General features: G+C 45.8%; 1 protein-coding gene and 1 long non-coding RNA gene across 7 annotated transcripts in view; one reads left to right on the top strand and one right to left on the bottom strand.

Moving 5' to 3' along the window:
• The window catches only part of ITGB4 (integrin subunit beta 4), a 45629-nt gene extending 31418 nt beyond the window's left edge, over positions 1–14211 (bottom strand). For 5 of the 6 annotated variants that reach the window (XM_072645717.1, XM_072645719.1, XM_072645720.1 and 2 more), the window contains exons 1-12: positions 13792–14089; positions 8267–8349; positions 7579–7661; positions 6455–6556; positions 5399–5603; positions 4942–5038; positions 4232–4403; positions 2195–2458; positions 1771–1860; positions 954–1076; positions 447–611; positions 145–221 (exon numbers count right to left, since the gene is read on the bottom strand). In XM_072645717.1, the coding sequence (XP_072501818.1) occupies positions 145–221; positions 447–611; positions 954–1076; positions 1771–1860; positions 2195–2458; positions 4232–4403; positions 4942–5038; positions 5399–5603; positions 6455–6556; positions 7579–7661; positions 8267–8339 (1451 nt within the window). In that variant the 5' untranslated portion in view covers positions 8340–8349; positions 13792–14089. The other variant, XM_072645718.1, reaches the window with a different exon arrangement.
• A 476-nt stretch (positions 14212–14687) lies between these two features.
• LOC140528159 (uncharacterized) lies at positions 14688–17790 on the top strand. The gene is made up of 2 exons (XR_011975096.1): positions 14688–16744; positions 17503–17790. It is a non-coding gene; the product is annotated as an uncharacterized lncRNA (long non-coding RNA).
• Positions 17791–18284: the final 494 nt, after the last annotated feature.

Genomic DNA, 18284 nt, shown 5'->3' with positions numbered 1-18284 from the left:
CTCCTTTGTCTGGCACGTCTTGGTGCTTCCAGCGTTGAGACCCCTTGGAGTCACAGACTCTGCCCTCCCAATCTTCTTTTTATCAAAGGCAAGGTAACTCTAGGAACCTGGGCCCCCAGTTGCCCCAACACTCCTAGTACTCACCAGCCTTCCTTGCATATACAGTGCCCGCATGTGAAGTTTCCATTGAAGTTGCATTTGGCTGACAGAGGCTCCTTTTGCTGTAAAAGATTGGGGTGTCACCCTTTCATGAGACTTGATTGCCTGCCTGCCTTGAATGGTATTTCTCCTGCAGGAACCAAGCCCAGAGCCAGGGTGGCAACAGGTAGTGTCCCCATCCCCCATGTGAACTGTGGTCACTGAATCCCACCCCACCCTCCCCTCCTCTCAGCTCCATGGGTCATTTTTCCAAACATTATTCTGGTTTGACAGTGCTCACTACCTACCAGCTCACAAGGGCACACATCACAGATGATGCTGGCATCAATTTTGAGTCCATCAGAGAAAGAGGGCTTTAGATGGATTTTGCCTGCCTGATCCTCAAGAGATAGCTGACACACGTGTCGCCCGTCCACTTGCTCTGCAGCCCTCAGCTGCACCTGGTAAGTCCCCTGTAATAGCAGAGCCCCATGAGCCAAAGTTTCCATCCCCCAGAGGTCAATGGGGGCAGGTACATATGGACTGTTTGGGCTTTTTCTAGAGAAAAGGGAGCCCCTGCATACTCTTATTCTGGCTTCTTAGAGATATTCCATTCTGCCTAAATTGCTCATGGTTCTCTGAAGTTGGGTTGGGGGAAAAGGACCACTTGATCTATCTCCAATCCTGGAAAATAACTTGACATCATTCAGGAAAGAAACCTGTGACTCCTTATTAGGGTCTGAGTCTATAATAAATCCCTGCCCTAACCCTATGGTCAGCAGGTTTCTCACATGCCAGCCCCAATGGAAACATACCACTTCCCCACGCTTGATTTGGAAAGACCCTGTGTTTGTCTTCTCGTATCTTTTGGAGGTAACTTCAGTCCGTAGACCCCGAGGGGCATTCAGCGCTGTGATATGCAAGTTGGACCTGATACGCTGGTGGGGAGATATAACAGATAGTAGGATTAGGAACAACCCTCTTTTTGCCCTCTAATTAAGTCTTTATTGATAGAGAGTGACTGATTCTTTACCCTCCCTATCTTTTTTCTTCAAAGGCAGGGAGATTCTGGCCACTTGGGCCCCAAGTTGCTTCACTCCCTGACACTCTCCAGTTCTCTTTGCACACACAGTGATTACACATTTATCTTTATCAATAATATTCCTAATCACCCACAGAAAACAGAAGACTCCATTGTTGATCAGAGATGACATACCATAGGAGCCTACATGGTACCTTTGGTAGGTTCCAGAATCTCCCTCGAGGCAAGAGAGATTGGGGGTGGGAGGTGAGGTGGGGGTAGCTGTCTTTGAATGCTATCACACCCCTGGGTTCCAGACTTTACATCATTAGACTGGAAGTGGCATGAGTAAGACTAGCCCTGCAGGGAGCTGAGTGTCAGTCCTTCAAAGACAGAGGATCAGCTTGGCACAAGGACTTTTTCTAAGGAGAAGTAGCTAGGAATGAGAATGAGGGTGAAATTTATGACCTTACCCTCAACCCCCATCTTTGACCCTAACTCTGAGCCCCTGACCCTGTCCAGCCATGTGCTATGTGGCCCTACTCTCAGCCACAGGTCTCCCTCTCAGGTCCCAAAGTTCCAAGTTCCTCTCCTAACCCCAAGCCCCTTACATAAAAGGCCTCTTCAAGTAGTTCCACTATGTTGGCAGAGTCCTCATACAACAAGCCCAGAGAAGAGACTGGGAAATAGGTATGCAGCTTCTGTTTTAAAAAAAAGAAATGAGAAAAAGATGATGAGGAGGATGAATAAGACATAGAATAATAGTCCCTGCTGATTGAGAAGAGCCTTAGTGATTACTTAGTCCAACCCACTGAAAAAGATCTGGGAGTCTTAGCTGATCACAAGCTTAATATTAGTATACATTTTTTTAAACTTGGGAACTCAGGGAAAAGAGACATATGGTATCTCTAATGAGGCAGGAACCTACAACAATCCCTGAAGGTTTTGGGAATGGTTCTGCTCTCAGGACTCCTATACATGTGTGCACAAGCACACAGACACACATACATATTCCCCCCCCTCCCCCCCACATACCTCATAGTAGCTGTAGGAGTGGTTGGTGACAGCAAAGATGGGGATGATATTGTACTGGGCAAGCAAGCGCACCAGGGTGGGAACTGATGGGTAGTCCTGCTGATTGTACTGGGTGTATGTGCCCGTGGAGTCCAGGTAGCAAAGTTCATTGTTCCGCTTCATGATGCCTGCCAGCACGTTGGCACCATCTGCCTCATAATGGAAGGCCGACTCTGTGGAGAACACCAGCAGGTGGGTGCTGTCTTTCCTCCAGCCAATTTCCTTCTGGGGAGGGTAAAGAGAAGCATACCTATTTAAAGGTGCCCTCTTCGGCCTTCCAGAACAGTCCTGAAGCAAGCCCCGCTTGCTTGCTGCCACATGAATGAATGCCCCTGTATCTCTCAGATAGTGGGAATCATCCATCTCTTATTTAGTTGAACACTTTACAGTACAAGTGTTAGAAGACAGGAGAAGCCATATAGCTAGCGAGCTAGGTGGATAGTACAGGGCCTGGAGTCAGGAAGTTCTGAGTTCAAATTCAGCCTCAGATACTTACTAGCTGTGTGACTCTGGGCAAGTCACTTAACTGATGGTTTGACTCAGTTTTCTCTACTGTAAAGTGGACATAATAATAGCACCTATCTCTCAGGATTGATATGACAATGAAATGTGATAACATACTGCTCCAAGTTTTGCCCATCTTTAAAGCTGGGATACTACTGTCTACCTTACAGAGTTGTTGTGGGAATTAAATAATTTAATGCATTATCTCCTCATTCTACATCTGAGGAAACTGATGCTGAGAGAGGTTAAGTAATTTAATACTCAGGGTCATACCAGCTAATAAGAAGGCTGGAGTCAGGAAGTCCTGAGTTCAAATTCAACCTCAGTTACTTACAAGCTGTGTGATCCAGGGCAGGGCAAGTCTGTCTGACTCAGTTTCTTCGACTGTAAAGTGGGAGTATTAATAGCATCTACCTTTCAGGACTGATGTGAAGATTAAATGAGATAATACTTGTAAAAGACTTTAGCACAGTGCCTGGAATATAGTAGGTGTTTTAATAAGTGCTTGTTTTCTTCTCTCTTGAGGCAAACTTCAAACCCAAGATCTGGTACTCTATCCCCTGGGTTATGTTGTCAGCTCAGTTAACAGTTTTTCAAACCATCCAGCTCAGGACAAAAGTGATAGGGTTTGATTGGAGACCAGATTGGGCACTACCTGAGACTACTCCCTGCCCATCGCCCCTAGAATCCTTCCTATCAGAGCAGAAATTTTTCATTTCTTTTGTGTCATGGATTCTTCTGGCATTCTGTTGATGCCTATGAACCCCTTCTTGTAATAATGTTTTTAAATACATAAAATGAAATATGCAAGATTACAAAGGAAGCCAGTTTTATTAAAATACAGTTATCCAAATACTACAAGTTTCTGATGCAATGCTAATGTGCTGTAAGAACTGATGAGCAGGTTGAGCTTAGAAAAATATGGAAAGACTTGCATGCAACAATGCTGAGTGAAACAAGCAGAACCAAGAAAGCACTGGATATAGTAACAGCAATATTGTACTAAGAATAACTGCAAATGGCTAAGCTATGAACATTCAAATCAACTATGAAGGTCTTATGACCTCCAGAGAAAGAACTGATCTATAGCAGCATATATTGTATAATTCCACATATATATCTATATCAAATGTTGGACCTCTCTAATGAGGGGTTGGGAGGGAAGGAGAGAGACAATTTGGAGCTTAAAATGTAACAAAAAATAAGTAAAACAAATATGAGATAAATTTAGAAAATATTACAAGTTCCAAGTTCACAGACCCTCTTGAAATCTCTCTGTGCATCCCAGGCTTTTGAGACCTCCCCACCACCTACACAATGATGCTCTGTGTTTCCCTTGTTCCCAAAGAGGCCCAGAGAGTAAGAAGGGGCCTCTCGGTCACTCAGACTGGTATTCGGAGAAAGAAACCCCCTGTGCTCTGAAGCACTGGCCCCCTAGCAGAGAGGGGGATGGGATAGGCATACACAGGCTGGCAGCATCCACACCGGGCCTACCGTGCACACAGCTGTCTGCAGGATGGCATCAAAGCCACCTTCGGGCGCATCCAGGTTGCCTGAGATTCGTTCCCGCTGCAGCTTGTTCCGGAATTCTTCCAAATCTTTTGTCAAGCTGATCACGTTCTTGAATGAGAAGGGCGGGTCACTGTTGGGCCAGGGTTCCTTCAACCTTGGGGTGGGGAGGACAGAGTCATCAGGTAGGAGATGGTACCACATCTTTATGTCTCTTCCCTTCTCAGTAAAGAAGTCCCCTCCTTTAGTTCCAACAACCTTCCTTATTTCTTTCTCCATTTGGGTACATGGGAATTGGAGATATCATGCCCCTTTGCCCCTTCCTTGTCCCGCATAGCCAGTGGGGCCTCATTCAATCTGATTTCTAACTATTATGGGACAACTGAGGCTTTGTTTGAAGATGCCAAGATGAGGGAAGGAGCTCTCTTTCACCCTCTCCTTTGACTAGCGCTGGGCTGCCACCTCACTGGCAGATTCCTTTCTAGCAGAGTCCATGTTGATGCACCGCTGTGACTGATCTGACTGGATGGGGTAGGAGTAGGGTGGGTCTGCCCATGTACCACCTGCTTAGGGACCTGGACCACCTTATAGTCCAGGGATCAGTGGTAGGATTAGCAAAGGCAGTGAATAGTTCCTCCCCCAATCTTAACTGAACTTGTACCAAGTGGTAGAATTCTCAGGGTAGGCTCACTTACTTGTCTGGCCTCATGTCTGTCTGTGGGACGCTGACTTTATCCACAAACTTGCCGAAGCCAATGGTGTAGTCACTCGTGAGCTGGCTCAAGACCCCAGCTAGGGATAGAGGACAGTGAAGAGGGGACAGGGAACTCCCTTGGACAGAACCCTGACCCTCATCTCCATCAGGACAATGGGCTACGGCTAAAGATTTGGGATCCTACAAACCCCCATCCTGGATACCAAGGAGACATACTCAAGGAGACTGGCTCTACTGGCAATCCTTTGACACCCTTGAGGGAAAAGAGTAGGGAGGGCACAGTAACCCCAGGGAACACATGCCCATGCATGGTCTGTATTTCCATAGCAAGGGAAGGAAACAGCTGGACATACTGCCAGTGGCCTGGCTTCCTGGGGATGTGCCTGGCCTTAGCGGTGACTCTTATCCTGCCTTTGCTTCCAGGTGCCCTGACATACCCAAGTTTTGGCCCATTTGCTTGAGGTTAGCCAGATCATCAGACATGGAGTAGGAGAAGTCCATGAGAATATACAGGTCCACGGGGCTCTCAAGGGGCTCAAACACTTGAAACTCAAAACTTTGCTCCTCGCCAGGCCTCAGCTGCAACTGTATGGCTTGGGGGGACACCTGGCTCTTCTTTAGGGTGGTATCGATCTCGGTATGCTGCCAAGTAGAACACATATAGACATGTGTATAGATGGGTACAAATGTATAATGTATATATGCACACACATACGTATACACACACGTATAGACATACTAGGTATGTGTGCTGCAGCAAGAGGGAGACACATGGCTTGAGCATCTCTCCCTGGTAGCCTGGCTTCTGCCATTCCAGCAGGCATCACTCTCTCTCACATTGGCCCCACCTCCTTCTCTGCACCCAGCTCCAAGTGACCCCCTCCTTTCCTATGGATGAGCACTCTCCACTTCACCCCTTCTCTGGTCCCTATGGAAAACTGCCCAGGGGCCTCTAAAAAGCTATAGAATGTCAGTTATGGAACAAGGGTCCAGAAAGGTCACGTTGGCAACGAGGAGCAGAGCTGAGCTCAAACCTGGGTCGCCTGGCTTCAGTTCCAGTGTTCTTTTCTAATCCATTTTACAGATGGAGAAACTTGGATCCAGAGAATGGAAATGACTTGCCCATGGTCATCTGACCAATTAGTAACAGAGCCTGAGACTAGGCCTAATGTTTCCTTACTCCCTGGGCCAGTGCTTCTTCTACCAGACTTGGTTTCTTCATCATCTCAAAAAAGTCTTATGTAAAAAAAAAAACCCTAAGAAAAAGGTAGGTGCTATTTATCATGACTTCTGTTTTACATATGGGAAAATTGAAGTCAAGAGGTGAAATGGCTTGTCATAAGAGGTAGGAAATATTTAAGGTAGAATTTGAACTCAGGTCTTTAGACTTTATCTGTCATTCTCACCCATCTGTGCCACCTAGTTGCCTCTGAGGATATGATTCCTTATTTCTAGTGTGTGACCTCACTTGAACACCCATCCCTGGCTCTCACCTCTGTGATCCGAAAGCTACTTTCCTTGAAGACCACACTTCCAGCCTCACAGCCCATGGCCAGCAGTTCCTCTCTAGTGTTACAGCGACGGTCCTTGAAAGTCTAGTCAGTGGAAGAATGGAAAAGGGGATAGGATAGTTCTCAACATCTCTTGCACCCTCACCTATTTCTCCATCCACACATTTGGTCTTGGTTTTCAGTCAATAACCTTCCCTAAGAACTGTAACTAGGTCCAGACAACCAGGGCTTTGTAGCAGGGCACCTGACACTGGATCAAGGGGGCATATATCCCATACTTCAGTCTTTTGCCAACCTAGAGCTCAGGGCCCTCACATAGGAAGCATGATCATCTTTACTCTCCCAACCTTGGGCTGCTATATCCTCTTCGGGAGTATATACTATTGCATCCCTTTCTTTTTCTGGGGCTTGAGGCCCAGGGCTCAGGGAAATGACCTACTCCAGCACCTTCCTCCACTATCTCACCTCACCTACTATTTCCCAATCTCATCTTCCTCCTCGCATTTGGAGAGGTGGGGACCAGGCAGGGTGGGCCAGACTCTGACCCTGGTACAACTCTACCTGACTGGAGAGGATTGAACTCTGTACCTGAACCACAATGAAGGCGGTCTGGCTTACTGAGGGATCTAGAGGCTTTCTTGTATTGTAGGTGAGCATCCTACATCCAGCCCACCCTACATCCTCTCTTGGGAGCATGCTCCCTATCAGTGGCCTCGAGGTGTCTCAAGTGCTCTCATGGGTGGCATACTGAGGGTCTCTTCTCCCATAGGACCTTGTTTGCTAGGGAGATCTCTCTTCTAGTCTTTACTATCTTTTTTTCTCTGCTTACCACAGGCATGCGAAATGCTAATTATGGCTCTGTCCACTCATTCCCTTTAGACAATATAATGCATGCATATACCCTTTCCCTTTCCCCAGATCCTATCCTGGGCACCAGAGTCTTATAGAGGGCATGGTAAGTGTGGATCTGGCCTGTACGAAGGAATGTGGGGGAAAATTGGGGTCCTGTCATGTATTCGAGAGTGAGAAGACATATCTATCCCTCCAGGCCACCATGCCAGGAAGGCCCTGGTGGGCAGGGACAAGGTGGTGGGGGGAGTCCTTACCTCATCAGTGCAGTAGGCACAGTCCTTGTCTATACGGATACACTCGGTGCAGCTCTTCACCAGGGCCTTTTTGCAGCGGTTAGCTAGATGGGGAATAGGAGTCAAAGACAGGGATGGGGTCAGGGTACAGGCCAGACCCAAGCTGGAGAGGCCACTGGGTCAGCCACTCCCAGGAAAGAAGGGAAGCCAGCTGGGTGGCTCAGTGTTCTTGGCTGAACATCATCTTAAGCTTCCCTGTGGGTGTTTTCATGTAACAGGGTTTCTAGCTGACCATGCAGGGCTAGGAGATATTTGGGAAGGGGCCAGTTATTGTGCAAATGATCTTCCCTTTCCCCCTCCTCTGACTTTCTATAGCACTTTGCTGATTCTTCTCTTATGGCACTTATCACATTCACTCCTCTCTTATCTTTATTTGTATACCTGTCTTCTCTATTAGACTTTAAACTTCCTGAGAGGGAGGGCCTTTGCTTTATTCAACTTTGTACTTTCAAGGTGCCTAACTGTATTCAGGAGGTGCTCAATAAATGCCTGTTGGATGGATGGAAAAATGAATGAATGAAAAGTGGTAAACAGAATGTGTTGGTGGGCCATCTGGTCAAGGCATTGAGTGACCCCAGAAATGTTTACAGGATAGGGGTCCAACCAGGGTCCTCTGGGGTGTATCAGGGAGAGGTCCTCTCTGACTTACCTATGTTCCCTTGGAAACTGCCACAGAGCACTGCCCAGAACAGCAGACCAGCCCATGACCCTGGCCAGGGCATCCTCTTCCTCCTGAAACAACCAGAGTAATCATTCTGTATGTCTGTGTCATGAGCACCCCATGGTGCAGCATGAAGAATGGTGTCACTCTGGAGATTTTCGGAAGTCCCTCTTCTCAGAGAGGTCATAGACTCATGAAACTGTTGTCTCCCATGCCCAGCTGTGATCTTCCTGTTGTGACATGTGGGCTTGATCCCCTCTTAGCTTCAACTGAATCACAGCTTGGCCTGGGAAAGAGTGGGTGGGGGTTGGGATACATCAGGCATGGGCACCCCCTTTACCCAGTTATCCCCTAGGTTCATGCTGTCTGCCATTCAGTGTGAATGGCAGTACTAGGAGGGTTTTTGCTCAAGGGTTCACCAGTGGGATACAGGGACCAGGGTGGGGGAGACAAAGAAGAGCAGGTCAGTCATTGAGCACCGTCATGCACTGGTCATGGTTGGCCTAACCCAATAGGATGAAACCTAGGGTTTGCTACATGCCTTTGTGCCAGTTCCTAAGTGGAGAGTGGAAGACAGAGAAGACATTGGAGAGACAGACAGAGAGAGAGACAGAAACAGAGACAGAGAGAGGGAGAGACAGAGAGAGAAACATAGAGAAGGAGAGGGAGAGAACAAGAGGGAGAACAAGAGAGAGATCGAGAGAGAAACAGAGAAAGAGAGAGAGACAGAAAGAGAGAAAGGGAGAGAGAGAGAAAGGGAAAAGGGAGAGAGAGAAAGGGAGAGAGAGAGAGAAAGGGAGAGAGGGAGAGAGGGAGAGAGAGACAGAGACAGAGAGAGACAGAGAAAGACACAGAGAAAGAGATAGAAAGAGACAGAGAGGAGTATGTCTTTCCTACCCCAATAGAAACATCCTCTGCTTCCTGTGGCCATCCCCATTGTGGGCTAGCCTCTTGTGATAACTCTCACTCTTCCACCTTAAAGATTTACCTTAAGACATCCAGGGAATCACTGTTTACTATTTATTTGTTAAAAAAAAAACCATAGGAAATTCTTTGTGCAAGTGGAAGATTATGAGTATGGAGCAACACTACATGTACATTTAGGGTCAACCAATGTTGCTTTTACTAATCTGCTTCCCCTTCATTTCCTTTTTATTCTTTGTTATGAATAATGGCTCGAAGGGAAGGGGTGGGGGGGGAGAGACATATTTGGAAATAAAGTTGGTAGAAAAACAAGAGACATCAAGGAAAACTGAAAAAATATTTGAAAAAAGAAAAATAATGGGAGAAGCAAATCAGGGAAGCCCCAGGAGAGTGGGGGTAGATGGGAAGAAGGGATGTCTGAGATCATTTTACAATCTGAAGAGACTTGGCATGAGCCAAGGTCAGTAGAGTTAAGAGAAAAGAGAAAATCAGAGAACCCTACCACATTTTCCTAGAACCCCTTTTCACATTGAGAATATATAGTCTTATGAATCCAAATGACTCTTTCTATCTATTTTTTGAGAACAGGTCTCCAAATAAAGTCAGCTTACAAAATCTGCTGTATCCAAATATAATAAGCTTGGAATAAATAGGGCTTGGTACCCAAGATGCCAAGACAAGGTGAGGCATTGCCCTGAATGCCACGCTGATTGTCCTTTCCACCATTGGACAGTGGGTTGTGCTGTTGTAACCCCAACTCCCTCCAGTGTTTTTGTGCTGAGTGAAAGAATCCCTAGTTACATACAGCTCTAATCTGTGGGATAGAGCTCCTGCGGTTATATGACTTAGGGCTGCAAGAGAACTGAGCAATCTTCTGGTCCATCCTCTTCATAACAATAACAGAAACAACTTATATTGCCCTTTCAAGTTAGAAAAGTGCTTTAAATGGTTGTTGAGTCATTTTTCAGTCATGTCTGATCCCATTTGAGGTTTTCTTGGCAAACTGAAGTGAGTTGTTTGCCATTTCCTTCTCTAGCTCATTTTACAGATGAGGAAACTGAGGCAAACAGGGTAGAAGTGACTTGCCCAGGGTCACACAGCTAGTAAGTGTCTCAGATTTGATCTCATGAAGATATCCATTGTGCCTAGTGCTTTAAATAGATTGTCCCATTTCAGAAAGAAGTGGACCAAGTCTGAGAGAGATGAAGCGACTTAACTTGCCCAAAGCAACAGAGTAAAGATGAATTAAGATAATTCAGCGGGAGAATTCCCTCGAGAGAGCAGGGGCCAAGGGTGAGTGGTGTGTGGCTGAAGATTCAAGAAAGAGAGGTTCAGTCTCTTGTCTGACTAGGGCTTGGGTCTAATGGGAGTGGTCCCTTCAATTTGCACCAGTCCTAGGGCTTCAAAGGTCATGGAGGTTGCAATAACTGTACTAATATTTTATCCAATCCAGAGGCAGAGGGAGCTCCACAGGGCCAGAGACCAGGAAGGAGAAAGAAACCCTTGCCTAAGGGTAAGAAAGGAGCAAATAATTGTAGAATGGGTAATCCCTGAGCCAGTTAGGGTGTGGACTCTGGGGTGAAACGGCTTCCTAGAAGCCATGGGGTTTGTGAAATGCCACACCCATACCCACCCTTACTTATAATGAAGTAAGGCAGACACATACCTACGGGCGATATTACACAAGGATCCCAGGATGTCAGAGTTGGAGGGGACCTGAGAGAGCCCATCCAATTAAAGTTCTTTAGCAACCAACATTGATACGGTACTTAAAAGTGAACAAAACATTTTATATTTTGTATCACCTTATTTTATAGACTCTCAAAAGGGTAAACTATTTTGCCTAAAGTCACCTAGCTAGTCAGTCCCAGAGACAGGACTTCTGATGCCAAAGCCAGAGTTTTTTCTGATGTACCACAAATCTTACCAATAACCCTTTACAAGTCTACTGCCTGTTACAATCTACAGAGCCCTTTCATGGGCATTATCTCATTTGACTCTCATAATAAACTTGGTGAGGCATGGCAGGGCTGGTCTGATTAAAGACCCATTTTCTAGATGCAACTTGTATGTCAAGAGATTTTTTTTTCCTGATATAAAGAACCTGGGTATATTTTGTTAGTGTTCATTTTTTTTTTTCAGTTGTGTCTGACTCTTCATGAACCCGTTTGGAGTTTTCTTGGCAAAGACAGTGTAGTAGTTTGCCAATTCTTCTTCCAGTTCATTATTACAGATGAGGAAATTGAATCAAACAGGATTAAGTGACTTGTCTAGGGTCACACAGCTGGTAAGTGTCTGAGGCTTGATTTGAACTCAGGTCTTCCTGACTCCAGGCCCACTGCTCCATCTACTATGCCACCTAGCTATATTGTAGGGGCCTTTAAATTTGTTCCTACTCAGGTAGAATGTGGGCAATGAGATTTAGGTTAAATTACTTTCCTGAGTAGGACAGCCTAGATGAGAATGGTGGTCCCCTGGACAGCTACTTCTCACTCTCCCATATATAGAACATTCAAACACACATATACCTATAATCTACAAACTAGTAGGCCAATATAACTTGGAGAACATGGAAGGGAGTAATGTGTTAAAAGATTTAAAAAGATAGAAAGGGGCCAAGTTGGGAATACACTGAAATGCAAACAAGTATTTATCCCATCCTAGAGGAAACAGGAGTTGTCACTGGAGTTAGCACATGGGCTGAAGTCCCTGGGATTAGGAAGGGTACTTAGAGGTAGGGCTCTTGACATTATCATCTGTCCTTACCCTCACTCCCTCACTACCACCCCTCCCCATGAAGAACTACTCTTCAGTATTCCACCTGAGAGGGGCTGGCTTTGAGGGGAGACTGGGCAGATTGTCTGGATCTTCATTCGCAGACCACAGCTGCAGTCTAGTTCTACCTCTGAAACGGTGGTTGGGGTGCTCATATCCACATAGGCTCAGGAAATGGAGCTGAACAACAAAAGAGATGACCAAAAAGAGGCACCCTCCATCTTCATTTGTGGAGGTTCGTCATGGACCCCCAAATTCCTCCATCCTCACATCCCAGCTTCATGCTAGGCTATTCTGTGTTCATAAGTTGAAGTTAGGAATTTCGTCATGTCAATCTAACTTCTCTTCCCCCCACTTCCCGCCCACTGCCCCCTAGATCTCTTAAAGATACCCACTCATCACTTCCAGCCCTGCCCTGAGGAATCACAAGGGCAGTACAGAACAGAAATGGAGTTAGAAGAGGAGAAACAGCCCTTGCCTCCCCCCACCCTCCTCCTGGGCTGTTGTAAGGCTCAAAGCTATGTGGATAAGGGACAGAGACCCAGAGGCACCAACATAACCCACCAGGGCATCCTCTCCACTGTGGAAGGGCCAAGCTTCCCGGAATGGTGGTGACGGGTGGTGCTATAGTAAAGATCAGAAGGACCTAGAGGTAGAGGGATGGGGAGGGTGGGGGTGTTAATTAGCTTCTTGAAGTAGGTGAGTCTGGACCAGATTTTGAAAGAAGGGGAGGTATGAGATTTAGCAGAGGGGAGAAAAGGATCAGGGGACAAATATTGGGACCCCTCCAATCTCTGGCACCCCTTGGGCTTGTCCCATGGAGGGCCAGTTGGGCTCGGTATCTGTTTCCCATTCCTTAGTAAACAGCTCCATGGGAAGCCTGCTCAGAGTCCCTAGCCCTAGGCTCCCTGGGACATCTCTGCATTTTCTGCAGTGACAAAGTTCCTCAATGCTTCCTTTCTAGAATGAGCCAGCTACGCCTCTCCCTTCCCTCTCACCCCACCACAGAAAAGCAATATGGTGTTATGGTTAGAGTGCTAGACCTTGAATCAGGAAGCCCTGGGTATAAATCCCACTTTTGACACTTATTAGCTGTGTGCCAGTAGTTAACCACTTTGAGCCTCAGTTTCCTTGTCTGTAAAATGGGACTAATAATGCCCAGAGGACCTCCTACCCCATAGGGCTGTTGTAAGGCTCACAGTTCCATGTGAGAAGCACTTGGCAAACTTCAATGCCTATAGAAGTTCGTTATTCTCTCTGGTGGAGCCAAGGCGTAGGGGCCATGCCTCTTCCTCCTTGTTCCCTCCCCCTCCCCCTCTGCTTTGAGCTCACAGCCCCCTGGAATACCCAGATCAGTTTAATTCCAGAAGCCCTCCACCCCCCATCCCCCCATTACTTCCTGGGGAAAGTCATTATTCCACTGTCAGGACTGGCCATAAGGTGCCAGGGCCACTGAGTACAGGGCGTTGGCAAATGCCAACCTTTCAGGAAGGGGATGAGAGGAAACAAAAGCCCCGTTGGGAATCCCCCAACCCCCACTGGTGTGGAAAAGTGGTTAGACAGCAGCTTCACTCTCCTCGGAGGGGTGGTGATGGTAATTAACAGAGGGGCGGCTAATTAAATCCACCCACCCACCTTGTCTGCATGCCTGGACGCCTAGGCTAAGTTCCTGCAGGAACTTTTCTGGGGGCAGCCACTGCCAAGTCCTGTTGCCCCTAGCCTCTCTCTTTCCACCCCAGCTCCCTTTCCCCCTCCCCTGCCCCAGCACCTAGCCCCTAGGAGAAGTGGGGCAGGAGTTGCCAGATTTGACATACCTTTGCTGCAGTCTCGTCCTCTCTGCTTCTGATTGTCTTGCCCCCTCCTCCCTGGCTATTGGGAGCTGCTCTCCTGTGTGTGAGTATGTGTATGTGTGTGTGACTATGTATGTGTGAGTGTGTGTGCGTGTGTGTTAAAGAGAGAGAGCGCGCGACACTGTCAGAGAGGGAGGGAGGGAAGGAGGAGAGAAAGGAGGAAAGGAACAGAGAGACATCGGGGTGGGCAGAGAAGAGGCAGCTTTATCCGGCTCAGGTAGGAGGGCGCTGGTGAGTCACTCAGTACGCATTCCTGGGCAATGCACACCTGTTCAGGCAAGAGCAGAGATCCGCCGTCTCCTCTGGGCTGCACCAACCCCCCCTCCAGGAAAAGGGCTGGTGTTCCAGCGGGGCATCACCCCGCCCTGTGGGCACTGAGAGGTAGTCAGGCAGGGAGGGAGATGGGAGCAGGACTGTTCAAAGGGGCGGGGGAGTGGAGAGGAGGAGGAGGATGGGGAGGAAGACAGAATGTTTTGTTTTCAGAACAGAAGAGGAGGAGTCAGCCTTCTCTCTCCCACCCTCTCCACCAGCTTGGGGGACTCACTCAACAGAGAGGCTTCCCTGTTGAACTCCTGGGTTCCCAGCTCAGGTACCTTGGGCTGCTCTGACTTGCTGCCAACTTTTCAAAAGCTCATTTACTGCCCCCTGTTCCCCTGGCGCCTCCTCACCATCCTCAAAGCTCTTCCTCCAGGCTTCCAAGGCTGGTGCCTGGGGATAATTAAACGTCTCCTAGGACTATGCTCCTGTAAGTCCCACCTCTCAGCTTTGAACTGTCATTAAAAGGTGACCCAAGTGTGCAGATCCCACTTTCTGTTGGAGAGGGATGCTGACAACTGTGCCCTTCCCCCTACCTTGCCAGTCTGGTAAAGGAGACTGGATTTACCAAGGCTGGGACAAAGTTGGGGAGATTGGGCTCTTCCATGGGGACTGATGCAGCATAGAAAGAACACTGGAGTAAGAAAGTGGGAGACCTTTCTCATGAAACTCCCTAACCAGGTCATAATCTCTAAACCTCAGTTCCTTCGTCTCTAAAATGGGGACGATACCTCCTCTGCCTCCCTCATAGAGTTCTCTGGTGTGGGGATCATATGAAATGATGTATGCCTGGGCTACTGGAACTTGAAATCATGCTGCTTACGTAGCCTCTTACTACTCCTCTCCATAGACACTATGAGCCAAACAAGCTGGACTGTCCACTGTCCCTTGCAAATACCTTGTGACATCTTGCCTCCGAGCCTTTGCTAATTCTATGCATGCAATACCTTCCTCCTCTCCCCTATTGAATTTCTCCCTATTCCTCAAAAACCAGTTCAAATGCCACCCTTCCAAGGAGTTTTCCTAGTTCCTCTGCTTGTTGGAGTTGGTGTTTGCTCCCTTGAACCTTACCTAGTATTTTGCACCTGTCTTATGTACTTAAATAATATTTTATTTCATAGTTTTCTGTGTAGTGTAAGCTCTGTAGGGGCAGAGACTATGCCTTCACTAAAAAGATGCATTCTTCCAGTATCTGGCACAGTACTCTGCATAGCATTTTGTTGTTCAATCATTTTAGTCATGTGTGACTCTTTGTGACTTCATATGGGGTTTTGTTGGCAGAGATACTGGAGTGGTTTGCCACTTTCTTCTCTGGCTCATTTTACAGATGAGGAAACTGAGGCAAAAAGCGTTAAGTGACTTGCCCAAGGTCACAAAGTGTCTGAAGTGGGATTTGAACTCAAGAGGATGTCTTCCTGATTCCGAGCCTATCCACTGTGCCACCCAACTGTCCTTCTGTGTAGCATAGAAGCTTAATAAATATATATACTGAATTATGTGAAAGCACTTTGAAGATGTTAAATCACCATAGATATGTAAGGCAAGCTATATTCCCCATAATCTGCAATGCACTCCTTCCTCACCTCTACCTTAAAGAATCCCTTACTTCCTTCAAAGCTTGTCTCAGGTGCCACCTGCTACAGGAGGTTTTGCATGAATGCCCCCTGTAATTTGGGCTCTCCCCCCACCAAAATGACTTTGTAGAGCACTAGATCAGACTTCTGCATGCAAACCTAGCCTCCTGATACTTGCTAGCTGTGTGACACTGGGCAATTCGTTTCACCTGTTTGTCCCAGTTTTCTCATCTGTAAAATGAGGATAATAATAACACCTAACCTCTCAGAGTTGTGAGGACATAAGATCATCATAAAGTGCAAGGGAGCTATGTATTTGATTTGAAAGGTAATATGGAACCCTTGGAGTTCATAGAGCAGGGGTGACACAGTCAGACTTGCACTGTAGCAAAATCCCTGTGCCAGCAGAGTGGAGGATGCATTGGAGGGGATAGAGACTGGAGGTTTAGGGAGACCAATTAGAAAGTTATTGCAATACTCTAGGTGGAAAGCGGTAAGAGCTGGCATTGGGGCAGTGACTATGTGAGTGGTGAGAAGGAGATGTATATGATAATTCTTGTGAATGTAAAAATGACAAGATTGGGCGAATGACTGGATGTGTAGGGTTACTGAGAATGAGGAATCAAGGATGGCCCTAAGGTTACTAGTCTGCAATAGCTTGTGGACTAGTGATGCCTTCAAATGTTTTAAGAAAGTTGGGAAGAATTTTTGATAAAGTTGGATTTGAGATGAATACAAGACATCAAGTTTGAAATGTTCAACAGGCAGTTTGAGATGTGGGGCTGGAGTTTAGAAGAGAGAATAAGGTATATCTAGGTATATATAGATCTGGAATAAGGCATATATATCTGTCTACATAGATAGATATCGATATAGACATAGATCTGAAAAACATGTCTGAAAAACAACATGATTATTGAACCTGATAGAAATGGTATCTGCTTCCAACTAGGTAACTCTGTGCCTGGAATCAGGAAGACCAGAATTCAAATCTGTCCTCAAATACATACCAAGCTGTGAGACCCTAAGTAAGTTACTTAACTTTTTTCAAGCTCAGTTTCCTTAACTGTAAAACAGGGATAACAATAACACCTACCTCACAGGGTCATCATCTTGATGATCAAAATGAGATATTTGTAAAGTGCTTAGCACAATGCTTGGCACATAGTAGGTGTTTAATAAATACTCACTTGCTTCCTCTTCCCTCCCCTGGGAGAGTATAAAAGAGAGTGCAGGATAGAGCATCATGTGATGCCCACAGTTAGGGGGTATGGCAAGGATGAACATCCAGCTAAAATGATTGAGCAGTCCTAGATAAATAGGAGGAGAATCAAGAGAAAGGAACATAAAAAAAAATCCAGAGGAGAGAGAGTATCCAATGGATCAGAGGAGTAAAATGAGGCAGAGAGGTCAAGTGAGATGAAGATTGATAAAAGATTGTTAAATTTGTCAATTAAGAGATCACTAGAAATTTTGGAGTGAACAGTTTGAATTGAATGATAAAGTGGGAAGCCAAATTAGAGAGGATTTAGGAGAGAGTTAGAAAAGAGGAAGTGGAGGCCAAATATACTTGATATTTTTTTTTAGCTAGTGGAAATCCCTTTAATATATATAGAAATATGGAGAGCAATTTGGAGCTATGCCCAAAGAGCAATCAAACTGTGCATATCCCTTTATCCAATGGTTGAATGAAGAATGATGACTACTAGGTCTGTATCCCAAAGAGATCATAAAAAAGGAAAAAGGACCCATATATACAAAATTATTTATAGCAGCTCTTTTGCAGTGGCAAAGATTTGGAAACTGAGGAGATGCCCATCAAGTGGGGAGTAACTGAACAACTCGTGGTATATGAATGGAATGCAATACTGTTGTGCTATAAGAAATGACAAGCAGGCAGATTTCAGAAAAACCTGGGAAGACTTACATAAACTGATGCAAAGGGAAGTGAGCAGAACCAGAAGAACACTATATACAGTAACAGTAACATTGTATGATGATTAACTATGATTGACTTAGCTCTTCTCAGCAATACAATGCTTGAAGACAATTCCAAAAGTCTCATGATGGAAAATGCTATCTACATCCAGAGAAAGAACTGATGGAGTCTGCATGCAGATTGAAGCATACTATTTTTTAATTCCTTTATTTTTTTTTTTTGTGGTTTTTAAACCTTTTGTTCTGTTTCTTCTTTTGCAACATGACTAACATGGAAATGTTTTACATGATTACACATATAAAACCTATATCAAATTGTTGACTGTCTTAGGGAGGGGGAAAGGAAGTAAGGGAGGGAGAAAATTTGGAACTCAAAATTTTATGAAAGATGAATGTTAAAAATTGTCTTTACATACAACTGTAAAAAATAAAATATTATTTAAATGGAAAAAAATTAAAAAATAAATATAGAAATAGAAGTAAGCAAACAGAGGAGGGAAAAATCTTCACATTCTGACTTCAACTTCCCAGATTCAGTATGTTCCAGTGAAATATGGCTTTGAAAAATGGAATTCACAGTTTATAAAGTATAAGATCATTTTGAAATAAGTTGTTAACCACATTAAACTG

Source organism: Notamacropus eugenii, chromosome 2 (genome assembly GCF_028372415.1).
Source record: "Notamacropus eugenii isolate mMacEug1 chromosome 2, mMacEug1.pri_v2, whole genome shotgun sequence".
Classification (NCBI taxonomy): Eukaryota; Metazoa; Chordata; class Mammalia; order Diprotodontia; family Macropodidae; genus Notamacropus; species Notamacropus eugenii.
Note: the sequence above shows the minus strand (reverse complement) of the source record. Positions and strands in the feature narration are given on the sequence as shown.